The sequence below is a fragment of the Corythoichthys intestinalis genome, chromosome 5, assembly GCF_030265065.1.
Source record: "Corythoichthys intestinalis isolate RoL2023-P3 chromosome 5, ASM3026506v1, whole genome shotgun sequence".
Lineage (NCBI taxonomy): Eukaryota > Metazoa > Chordata > Actinopteri > Syngnathiformes > Syngnathidae > Corythoichthys > Corythoichthys intestinalis.
The window spans coordinates 54,902,569-54,915,000 of NC_080399.1; the positions used below are offsets into that span (position 1 = coordinate 54,902,569).

At 37.2% G+C, this 12,432-nt stretch overlaps 1 protein-coding gene across 1 annotated transcript in view; it reads right to left on the bottom strand.

Annotated features, from left to right (window-relative positions):
• cmip (c-Maf inducing protein) overlaps positions 1 to 12,432 on the bottom strand; it is a 127,159-nt gene that overhangs the window by 24,618 nt on the left and 90,109 nt on the right. The window contains exons 13-15 of the mRNA XM_057837393.1: positions 1,942 to 1,968; positions 1,707 to 1,863; positions 1,495 to 1,611 (exon numbers count right to left, since the gene is read on the bottom strand). Of these exons, the coding sequence (XP_057693376.1) occupies positions 1,495 to 1,611; positions 1,707 to 1,863; positions 1,942 to 1,968 (301 nt within the window). The remainder of the gene's footprint in view (positions 1 to 1,494; positions 1,612 to 1,706; positions 1,864 to 1,941; positions 1,969 to 12,432) is intronic.

The following is a 12,432-nucleotide window of genomic DNA, read 5'->3' on the forward strand; positions in this document are numbered from 1 at the left end:
ATGAAAATTCTGGTGAGATCAAAGGAAAATCTATGTTGAATCCACCATTATTGTTTTTTTAAAACCTCCAGGTGTTAAAACTCGGGTGAATATAAATTTTATAAATTATATATTTATTATCGGTTATCGATATCGGTATCGCCTTTGATGAGCAGAAGTTATCGATATTGGTTTCAAAAAAAGGATATCGTGCACCCCTAGACATAATCCTCCCCAGCAATGAGAGCTGTGTGGAGCGCGCCGATGGGAGCATGTTTTGTAAATTGTGAATCCTCAAATAAATACGCCTGTTTTGGCTGAACGTCAAAACACGCAGTCATGTCCACCACGTACGGACGAGAGGTCACCAACACTGCACGTAAACCTCGTTACAGCTTTCCGCGCATATCTTATATATATATATATATATATATATATATATATATATATATATATATATATATTAGGGCTGTCAAACGATTAAAATTTTTAATCGAGTTAATTACAGCTTAAAAATTAATTAATCGTAATTAATCGCAATTAATCGCAATTCAAACCATCTATAAAATATGCCATATTTTTCTGTAAATTATATATATATTCTGTAAAATAAATTGTTGGAATGGAAAGATAAGACACAAGATGGATATATACATTCAACATACGGTACATAAGGACTGTAGTGGGCATTTCACTCTACTGTCATTTAAATCTGTCTATGCTGTCCTCACTCCGAAGCGTCTACTTTTTCCAAAGCTAGACAGCTAGTGAACGACGCCTTAATAATCAGACTTCTTTCTTTTTCATCTGATTTATTAATAAAATGGCCTCAAACCACTGTCCTCTTTAGACCGTAGTGAAACTACAAAAAAAAAGTACACAAGCATTGCATTAGCAACAACGTTAGCTTAGCACGCTATACAGGTTCACTAAACATAAACAAAAAGCGTCTCATACAAAAAATATAACATTTCGCTTACTAACATAATATGTACATTCTTTACAACAACCATACTTACGGACAAATCTTGTCCAAGGACCATATAAGCACAACATTACAATGTAGGCGTCAGCCCGAGACGTCGTGCAGCCATACTGAACTGGCAAGAAAGCAATAAACCATGTCGCTAAGCGACCACAAGAGTTCGCTGTTAGACAGCACAAAAAACCTTGCTGTAAAACTTACCAAAAGGCAGAATACTGTCATGCGCGTTAATTGCGTCAAATATTTTAACGTGATTAATCAATAAAATTAATTACCGCGCGTTAACGCGATAATTTTGACAGCCCTAATATATATATACATATATATATATTTTTTAACCCTTCGTTAACCATCGACGGCATCTGCTCGTCGACGCATATACGTCATCGATGACATCGACGACGTCATCGATGACGTCGACGACGTCAATTAATCGGGACAGTTCTACTTTGTAGTAACTCTACGCTAAAATTTCTGCATGAAGGTTATTCATACAAGGTCCCTTTAATTGAATGTGAAGAATAACAAACCTCCACCATTGTCTGGTTCCCACGCAAGGCCAAGAGCATGCAGGGGCCAAGCTTGTTCTCCGCCAAAGAAAGGAGGAACTTCTTTGTCTTATAACAGGAGCCCATCAAGATATGAACCTGAGGAGGAGGAAGATGGAACGAAATATAACTAATTAAAGTAAAAGTCTAGTCAATTAAATTTTAAAGTGCCATTGAAGAGTCTGGAGACTCACCATACTAGCAAATAGTTCTCCATCATCATCACAGGCCACCCCTCCTGGACTATAGAGCTGAAACCAGCCATCTTTTCCTGAACGCACGCTCAGTAAGCAGGAATGGACCTCCTGCCTAGGGTCCTCCGCAAACCTCTGAATGACATATTTCAATTCCCTGTCGAAACAGGGATACACAACTTGGTCAACTGAAAGCAATAGGTTCACATCCAACCATATTGTATGAGATTCTTACTTGGTAAATTTGGCATGTGCAAGAGCCCTAGAGAAAAGAACAAATGGCATGTCAGTGTCTTGTTAAATATTTAGAGTTGCTTAGCGTATATTCATCTCTTGACGTCACTGCTCTACATTTGGTCTCGACTGCCCTTTTTTTTTTTTTTTTTTTAAGAATGCGTTACTGCTCATGACACAGCTATTCTTTGTCATTTTATCTTGGAGGAACCAGACAACACAATGTAAGAGGGTGTGTTCAATTGGTTATTACAATGTCAGTATAGAAGAAGCAAAAAATTCATAATACAGGATGGTACAAGATGAACTCATTTTCTATGGGAATATCGTTTAACAGTTATTAGGGGACATAAAAACAGTTGGATATTGTTTGGAATGTAGAAAAGAAATGAAATGGGGGAAAAAAACATCTCTGCTAATTATATTACAGAATCAAATTTTTCGCACACACACGAAGAGGAGGGCTTTCGCTCTCGTGCATCTGAGTGAGAGAGAGAGGGAAAAGATTACAGCTTAGCTCGTTGTCTAGCTCCAACGTCTTGGCGACGACAGTACAATGACGTATAATACATGTTTTTGGATAGCCATTTTGCAATTTAGGGGGTATTTAGGAGTACTTAAAGGGTTAATTCCGATTTACGCAGAAATTGGGGTTACGTCGCCAGCATAGAACGGAACTGGTTCGTAACCTGGGGACTACCTGTATCATTACTTTCTGAGTAAATGAGGAAAAAGCTAAAAATACCTATTAAAACATAAGTTTAGAGTACTAACCCTGCAACCCTGTTATACATATGAGCTTTTACTCCTTAGAAAATGCTTCCACTAATACGGATTTGTGACCCTTTCACTGTGATGATGCCGACTAAGTATTGAAAGGTCACATAAATTATGTAATATTTTTTATTTTTTTACAATTGATCTGTAAAATGAGCTGATCAGGCTTTTAATTGATTACTACCGTATTTTTCACACTATAAGGCCATTTTTCTCAAAAGCCGATGTGTAATGTGTACAGTGCAATTTATAATCAGATGCATCTTATAAATGGATCAATATTAGTTCATCATGGCATGACATTCCCTTTAACGGGGCTTCATCTAGTGCAGGGTAGTGTTGTATCGGTCGTGAACGATTCGTCCTTTTTGAACGAATTGTTTGGATTAACGAGACCGAACTAATCACCTTCTGCACTGATTAGTTCTAGGAAGCTGGGGCTCGCTTGCTGCGTGGGAGGGCGTTGAGCAAGCGGTTCTGACATCGCGCACGACCAATGAGACGCCAGCCTCATCGCGGGCAGGGGAGAGAGCGGAAACACAATCAGAGCGTCTGTCACTCACTCCCACGAGTGGCCAATAAGCAGCCAGCGTGCAGGCAGGGGCAAGACTGAGTTATGTCACTTCCCGTTCACTTACTCGGTCCTCCGGCTACTGACCGAGCTCGTTGCTAACTTGACTTTCCAGTCACGCGGTGAACGAGTCAAAAAATGAAAGGAAAGGACATATCACATATATATGTCACATATTTGTTAATGTGGAGCCTATCATATGCTGCTCAAATAGAAAAACACCACACAAACCTAACGAGCATGGTTTAGTGTACGACTTTTCTCAACAGACTCGAGACTACATATGACGACATACTATCAAATTAACAGTAGTTTAAAACACTTTCGTGGGTAGCTACGAGGCGAGCAAAAGCTGAGCTGCGGTTGCGTGACGGCAGTCCAGGAGGGAGAGAACTGTCACCGTATGGAGGCTTCACGGCAGCTATATTTACCTCATACAGTTGTGGTCAAAAGTTTACATACACTTATGAAGAACATAATGTCATGGCTCTCTTGAGTTTCCAGTTATTTCTACAACTCTGATTTTTCTCTGATAGAGTGATTGGAACAGATACTTCTTTGTTACAAAAAACATTCATGAAGTTTGGTTCTTTTATGACTTTATTATGGGTGAACAGAAAAAAGTGATCAAATCCGCTGGGTCAAAAATATACATACAGCAGCGCTAATATTTGGTAACATGTCCCTTGGCCATTTTCACTTCAATTAGGCGCTTTTGGTAGCCATCCACAAGCTTCTGGCAAGCTTCTGGTTGAATCTTTGACCACTCCTCTTGACAGAATTGGTGCAGTTCAGTTAAATTTGATGGCTTTCTGACATGGACTTGTTTCTTCAGCATTGTCCACAAGTTCTCAATGGGGTTTAAGTCAAGACTTTGGGAAGGCCATTCGAAAACCTTAATTCTAGCCTGATTTAGCCATTCCATTACCACTTTTGATGTGAGTTTGGGGTCATTGTCCTGTTGGAACACCCAACTGCGGCCAAGACTCAATCTTCGGGCTGATGACGTTAGGTTATCTTGAAGAATTTGAAGGTAATCCTCCTCCTTCATCATCACATTTACTCTCTGTAAAGTACCAGTTCCATTGGCAGCAAACAGCCCCACAGCATAATACTACCACCACCGTGCTTGACGGTAGGAATGGTGTACTTGGGGTTAAAGGCCTCACTTTTTCTCCTCCAAACATATTGCTGGGCATTGTGGCCAAACAGCTCGATTTTTGTTTCGTCTGACCACAGAACTTTCCTCCAGAAGGTCTTATCTTTGTCCATGTGATCAGCAGCAAACTTCAGTCGAGCCTTAAGATGCCGCTTTTGGAACAAGGGCTTCCTTCTTCTCAGCTTCTCAGTCCATGGAGATGCAAAACACGCTTGACTGTGGACACTGACACCTGTGTTCCAGCAGCTTCTAATTCTTGGCAGATCTGCTTTTTGGTGATTCTCGGTTGAATCTTCACCCTCCTGACCAATTTTCTCTCAGCAGCAGGTGATAGCTTGCGTGTTCTTCCTGATCGTGGCAGTGACAAAACAGTGCCATGCACTTTATACTTACAAACAATTGTTTGCACTGTTGCTCTTGGGACCTGCAGCTGCTTTGAAATGGCTCCAAGTGACTTTCCTGACTTGTTCAAGTCAATGATTGTTCAAGTCAATAATCACTCACAAGAAATTGCTAATTCGTGTTGCTGTATGTATATTTTTGACCCAGCAGATTTGATCACTTTTTCTGTTAACCCATAATTCATGAATGTTTTTTGTGACAAAGAAGTATCTGTTCCAATCACTCTATCGGAGAAAAATCAGAGTTGTAGAAATAACTGGAAACTCAAGAGAGCCGTGACATTATGTTCTTCACAAGTGTATGTAAACTTTTGACCACAACTGTATGTGCACAGGATATATTTAGTATGATGACCATAATACTGATTTGCAATGAACCGGTATATACATGCCAATTTTTTCCGATTGTTTTATTTATTTATTTTTTCGTGTCAGAGCGTATCGGGTGTTTGTTGGTTTGACAAATTAATGTCCATCCGTCCATCATATTCTACTCAAGCGACCAAAAACAACGCACGCAGGCAAGGAAGGTGTAGCAGAATTTTTCTTATCGACTAATGAAAGTGAAAAGGCGACATTGTAAAGAGCAAACTGTAGCTGATGATGTTGTTGAGTCTCGTAACTCGCTGAGTAGACGTGTTGCAATTATTAAACAATTATTTCTCTTCAGCATTTGACGATCTGAGATGAGGGAACGACAGGGGAGCTGACTGGATTATTTATTTATTAATAACAGTGCAAAAATGATATTTCAATACAATCATCTTAATACTGATTTGCAATGAAACTTTTGTATCAAAGTGTAGTATTTTTTTCATTTCAGATCAATACATTTGACCAGCTATTTACGCTTTAGTTTTAACGATAGTTACAAAAAATAACAGTGAGGAGCATAAAAACAAAAACACAACAGAGCTTGAGGTAAATATAATGTGTTGGTCGTTCCATATTTAGAAATTAAACTTTCGATTTCTCTTTTTATTTGCGTGACAGCAAGCGTGTCACGTAGGCTGGTAGCGGCAATATTGTATATGTGATCAAGATCATGCTAGAGAAAGTCCGTGCACCCCCGAGCCCAAATCCACAAAAGGAAAATGTTTAAAAGTGTCCTAAATCAAAATGCAAGCACGAGCCATGACTTTGATCCCATAGAAATACGACAGATGACGCGGAAGTTCTCCCTCGCTATTGCAATGGCGAGGTAGAGACGAGGCAGCGAAAACAGAATGATATAGTCTGTCACTCACTTCTGAATCTATGACGAGCGGCCAATGAGGAGCCTGTGTGCAAGAGGAGGAGGGACTAAGCAACGTCACTTCCTGTTCAGTTATATTGCTAAGCGGTCTTTGAAGATTCGTTCGGCAACGTCACTTTCCGTTCACTAACCGAACGATTCATTTGGGTGGGTGGGGGGAGGAGGTGGGCGAACGATTCGGTGAATGATTTGTTTGAACGAGTCTTTTTACTGAACGAACTGGAATGGATTCGTTTCCTCAAGTGAACGACATATCCCGTCACTAGTGCAGGGTGCAGGGCCGGCAACCCAAAATGTTGAAAGAGCCATATTGGACCAAAAAAAAAAAAACCCAAATATGTCTGGAGCTGCAAAAAATTAAAAGCCTTATATAAGCCTTATAATGAAGGCAACACATGCTGCATGTTTCTATATTAGCTATCTTTGCCTACTATCAAATTGACTACCGGTAAGTTGGCTACAAATACATAATGAGCCTTGAGGATTAAATTAGGGCTGTCAAACGATTAAAAATTTTAATCGAGTTAATTACAGCTCAAAAATTAATTAATCGTAATTAATCGCAATTAATCGCAATTCAAACCATCTATAAAATATGCCATATTTTTCTGTGAATTATATATATATTCTGTAAAATAAATTGTTGGAATGGAAAGATAAGACACAAGATGGATATATATATACATTTAACATACGGTACATAAGGACTGGAGTGGGCATTTCAATCTACTGTCATTCAAATCTGTCTATGCTGTCCTCACTCCGAAGCGTCTACTTTTTCCAACGCTAGACAGCTAGTGAACGACGCCTTAATAATCAGACTTCTTCCTTTTTCATCTGATTTATTAATAAATTGGTCTCAAACCATTGTCCCCTTTAAAACTACAAAAAAAAGTACACAAGCATTGCATTAGCAACAACGTTAGCTTAGCACGCTATACAGGTTAACTAAACATAAACAAAAAGCGTCTCATACAAAAAATATAACATTTCGCTTATTACCATAATATGTACATTCTTTACAACAACCATACTTACGGACAAATCTTGTCCAAGGATCATATAAGCACAACAGAGACGTCTTGCAGCCATATTGAACGAGAGGAGAAAACCAATAAACCATGTCGCAAAGCGACCACAAGAGTTCGCTGTTAGCACAAAAAGCCTTGCTGTAAAACTTACCAAAAGGCAGAATACTGTCTGAGCGGGACATGTGCGTTAATTGCGTCAAATATTTTAACGTGATTAATTTAAAAAATTAATTACCGCGCATTAACGCGTTAATTTTGACAGCCCTAGATTAAATGTTTATTTTCCCTGCATTACGTGAATACTCTGTTGTACGATGCTGCCTGAAGTCGAACTTCATTAAAACACTAATAAATTAGAAGAATGATTGTGTCATGTTTGACCTCCTACAGAAACCATATTAAAACAAAAAATTGATTTCCCTGCCCAATCTTTTTTTTATTTTCAAACATTTTTAAAGAAGCTCCAGAGCGCCACTAGGGCAGCGCTAAAGAGCCCCATGTGGCTCTACAGCCGCAGGTTGCTGACCACAGTTCTAGTGGATGCATAATGCAACCCCAACAACTACTACTACTACTGCGAGTTATAATGCAGTGCGCCCCATTATGTAAACAGTCGTAAAATAGGCCATTTATTGAAGGTGCGCCTTAATTCTGATGCGCCATATAGTGCGGAAAATACGGTAACTATTTTTTAACATGCAGCAGAAACCCAGAAAAAAAACAGGTTTATTTATCAAGAATTTTGAAGCTAATATGACACATAATTTGTGTTTTTTGTTTGTTTATATTTTAACCAATTTAATAATCTTCACAATTCATCCAACCCTGCCACGCTAAAACCAGCAGGAGCTTGTTCTGTAATGTTTTTTATTTTTTAGAATTCTATTGCGACTTTGATATTTTTAGAGCAAAACCCTAAATCAGTTTATGATGAGACTAAAGTGTATTCATGTTCAAGAATATGCTAGGGAAACTCTTGTTTTGGAACAACTTAATCGTCAAACAACTAGAGCTGTCCCGACTAGTCGACGTAGCCGACGTCATCGATGACGTAAATCCGTCGACGAGCACAACATGCCGTCGACGGTTAATGAAGGGTTAAAAAATATATATGCGTGGAAAGTTAGAATGTCGGATGCTCTGTTTGCAAGCGGGGAAAGCGGCACAAAGCCAAAAAAAGCGCACCAGAGTGTCCAAAACATTGACTCATTTCAAAGAAACAAAGGAGAGTACACTCTTCTGTCCTGTCTCTTCAGTGCCAAGCTTGGCTGCACGTCGGCCGTGAATAAACACCTCAAGCGCCTTCACGCAGTTAGTAATTTATTTATTTATTTTTTGTACACCAGAGGGTGCTGTCGCCTTACTAAATAATAATGTTTCATTGACAATGGGCCTATAAGTGCTATTAGTATTGTTCTTAATGCTAATTGAAAGGTTTATTTCATGTTATGGTTTATTTTATGGTATAGAAAATTATATAAGGTTAAAAGGTCATAACTATATACAGTATATACAGTGATTGCACTCAAGGGAGAGATTGTCAATGATAAGGTAATAAGGTAAAGGCAATTCATATAGGCAATTCATTGATATATAAATAAGGTTTAAAAGGAAAAAGGTGAAAAGTTTTTGTTAATTTCTAATTGTGTTGCTTTATTTGTGTGCACCTTAGCTCTTACAGTGTGTTTACATCAAGGATGGAATAAAAGTTGTAAACCATCAGTTTAAGAGACCATCTTTTCAATCGGGATGCTACACTAGTTAATTCTATCAGCATTTGAACTCATTGTTTATTTGTGATTCATTATTGCTATTTACGTGTTTATTTGTACTTTAATAAATGATTTGAGTGTTCCAATATGTTTTTTTTAAATTGATAAGCGTCAACAAAAATTTCATTGCTAAATAGGTTAAAAACATTTTTTTTTTTTTTTAAATTTAATTATTAGATTAGTCGACTAATCGTAAAAATAGTCGGCTGACTAATCGGGAGAAAATTAGTCGTTTGGGACAGCCCTACAAACAACATCAACGGACGTATTGTGTTTGACCCCAGTTCCACTGGTTTTGCATCACAAAATGTTGTTTATCATCAGTGTGTGCATTGAATGACTAATTGTATCCTGAGCTACGTTACAGGGGAGTATTACCTTTCCTAATGACGCCCTAAGTTCCTACAGAGCAACAGCGGCGCAGGTAAGTATACAAGTGATCACAGTGTTACAGACAACAATACACCTTAATGAACTTCTCATTCATTCCACTCTGTTAGAAATGGCTTGGGGCATCTTAAAGCATACAGTATTATAACAGGATCTCTGGGGAAGAAGTCATGAACTCTCCAGTCCACACCTTCTGGGACAGGAGACAGTGTGCTAAGGGACTTCAACCCACGTCAGCATTCCGCTCCCTAAAGGAACCAACAGTGTGAACTTGCTAAGGTCAAATTAGAAGTAAAGATTCATGAGAAATTGTAGTAAAAATGGGTTACATTGTTGGTTATTGGTGTATAATTACATTTGGGCTATAGTTATTGGACTGCAACCAAAGATTGATGCTTGTATGCATTAGGACAAAAGAAAATTTTCCAATAACAAAAAAGTAAAGTTAATGCTTTATTAAGGGTTCAAACACAATAAATGCTAAGTGTTTGTGGGTTTTTTTCATTATGTATTAGCATTACGATAGTGAGGGCATTCTTAAGGCACAGGTTTAAAAAAAAAAAAAAGTTTAATTATTACTATTGTACGTAATTATTACATTTAGTTTGACAATAAACTTCCACTAGTTAGAGTTAAAAATCTTGAGCAATCCTTTTAAAGAATTGATCACTGTCTTCCAGGCTTCTGCCTATTGTTTACCATATGTGGTTCACTTCTCAAATTTGTGCTCAAGTCTGGAAAAAAAATCTGGAAAAAAAAAAAAAAAAATTCTGCCAATGACAGTTCGTGTCTCAAAAAAGTTGCGAGCCACAGCAAACAGACAGCGGAATGGACCAATAAGCGACGGGTGGACGTGACGAGGGACTTGCGTGCAGAAGTAAACATACGAGGAGAGCGGAGTTTATTCAACATGGCTAGCGCAAGACAGACTTTTGTCAATTACTTGTGTTGATGTGTTTTTAGTCATTTAAAACTGAATTTACCGCAGATTGGAACATATTCTCGGCTCTCCCGTCAGTTGTTGTTGAGATGACTTCCGGTGCGCAAGAGTGACGTTGCTCGTTAAGAACACGTCACGCAAATAAACGAATCTGATTGGACGGATGATTTTGTTCTTGCTCGAGAGGCCGTTAATGGGCTGGGTCCCAGACTATTCTCACAGTGTTGGAAAAATACAGGGAGAACAGTCTGGCCGTGCCAGGCAAGGATAAGTACCTACCATGAAAATTTCAAACCTGCCCATCAATTTTAAGTGTGAGAACTTGCAAAATCACAGGGTGTTCAAATAGTCATTTTCCTCACTGTGCATATGTATATATATATATATATATATATATATATATATATATGTATATGTATATATATATATATATATATATATATATATATATATATATATATATATATATATATATGTATATATATATATATATATATATTTATATATATTAGGGCTGTCAAAATTAACGCGTTAACGAGCGGTAATTAATTTTTTAATTAATCCCGTTAAAATATTTGATGCAATTAACGCACAAATGCCCCGCTCAAACATATTAAAAGGACAGCAAAGTGAAAGGTGTACTTGTTGTGTTTTTCGGAGTTTTGCCGCCCTCTGCTGGCGCTTGGGTGCGACTGATTTTATAGGCTTCAGCATCCATGAGCATTGTGTAAGTAATTATTGACATCAACAATGGCGGGCTACTAGTTTATTTTTTGATTGAAAATTTTACAAATTTTATTAAAACGAAAACATGAAGAGGGGTTTTAATATAAAATTTCTATAACTTGTACTAGTTATTCTCTTTTATTTATTTTCTATAAATTTTTATAAATATTTATATATTTTATTTATTTACATATTTTATTTATTATTTTTATTTATCTTTTAAGACCTACAAGTCTTTCTATCCATGGATCGCTTTAACAGAATGTTAATAATGGTAATGCCATCTTGTTGATTTATTGTTATATTAAAGAAATACAGTACTTATGTATCGCATGTTGAATGTATATATCCATCTCGGTCTTATCTTTGCATTCCAACAGAAAAATATGGCATATTTTATAGATGGTTTGAATTGCGATTAATTAATTTTTGAGCTGTAATTAACTCGATTAAAAATTTTAATCGTTTGACACCCCTAATATATAGTGTATATATATATATATATATACACATATATACATATGGCGGAAAACACAGACAAGACTGAAAAAGCAGTTTCTGCTCATTGCACTCCTCTTTAAAAGAAACTGCTGTATTTGAAGCCAAAACAACTGTTGTGTTTGATAAAGCAATATGTCTATATGCTGTCATCGCAGATTCATGGCACATTAAGCCCCCGAACTATTTTTAATTTGTCCATTTTACCCTGAAAACCTCCGTTTACAGACGTCGTGCAACCGCTTTGGTTTTAACCCAGCCATAACACTAAGGTAATTAATTATATTTATTATTCAAAATGTCTGTCATTTTTAGCGTTGAGATTTTTTTTTTTTTTTTTACTGTCGCGTTTTCTCCGATATGTTAGATAATAAATAATTGATCCAAACAAAGAAAAATTGAAAAAAAAAAAAAAACTTTAAAGGGGTAAATATATAAAAAAGAAACTATGCGATTTCTGCATCGCGACCCTTCTTATATTGCCATGTTTCACCCATAAAATCCCCCAAAAATCCAGCTATGGGCATTCACAACTGTGTCTTGCCACTCAGTGATACATGCTACATGGAGTTTTGTTTTGGATCGAAACAAGGTAAGTACACGATAATATCCCGTTAAAGTCGTGGCATCTGTAATTCTGCTCTCACGTACGCTCGCCTCCACATAGGGTTTTGCTGTTTAAAAAAAAATATTTTTTATTTTTTAAATATGCCCTCCTGTTCAAAATTTTTCTTCTCCCAGAAAATGGAGATTTAAAGCTTTCCAATGATGTATCACACATGCAGGACAATTTGAAATTTGGCCAAATTGGGGGTCTCAGAGTGGAACTTCAAGTCACCTGAGTGTTTTCCGCCATATATATGTATATATATATATATATATATATATATACACATACATACATACATACATACATATACACATATACATACATATACAGTGGGGAGAACAAGTATTTGATACACTGGTAAA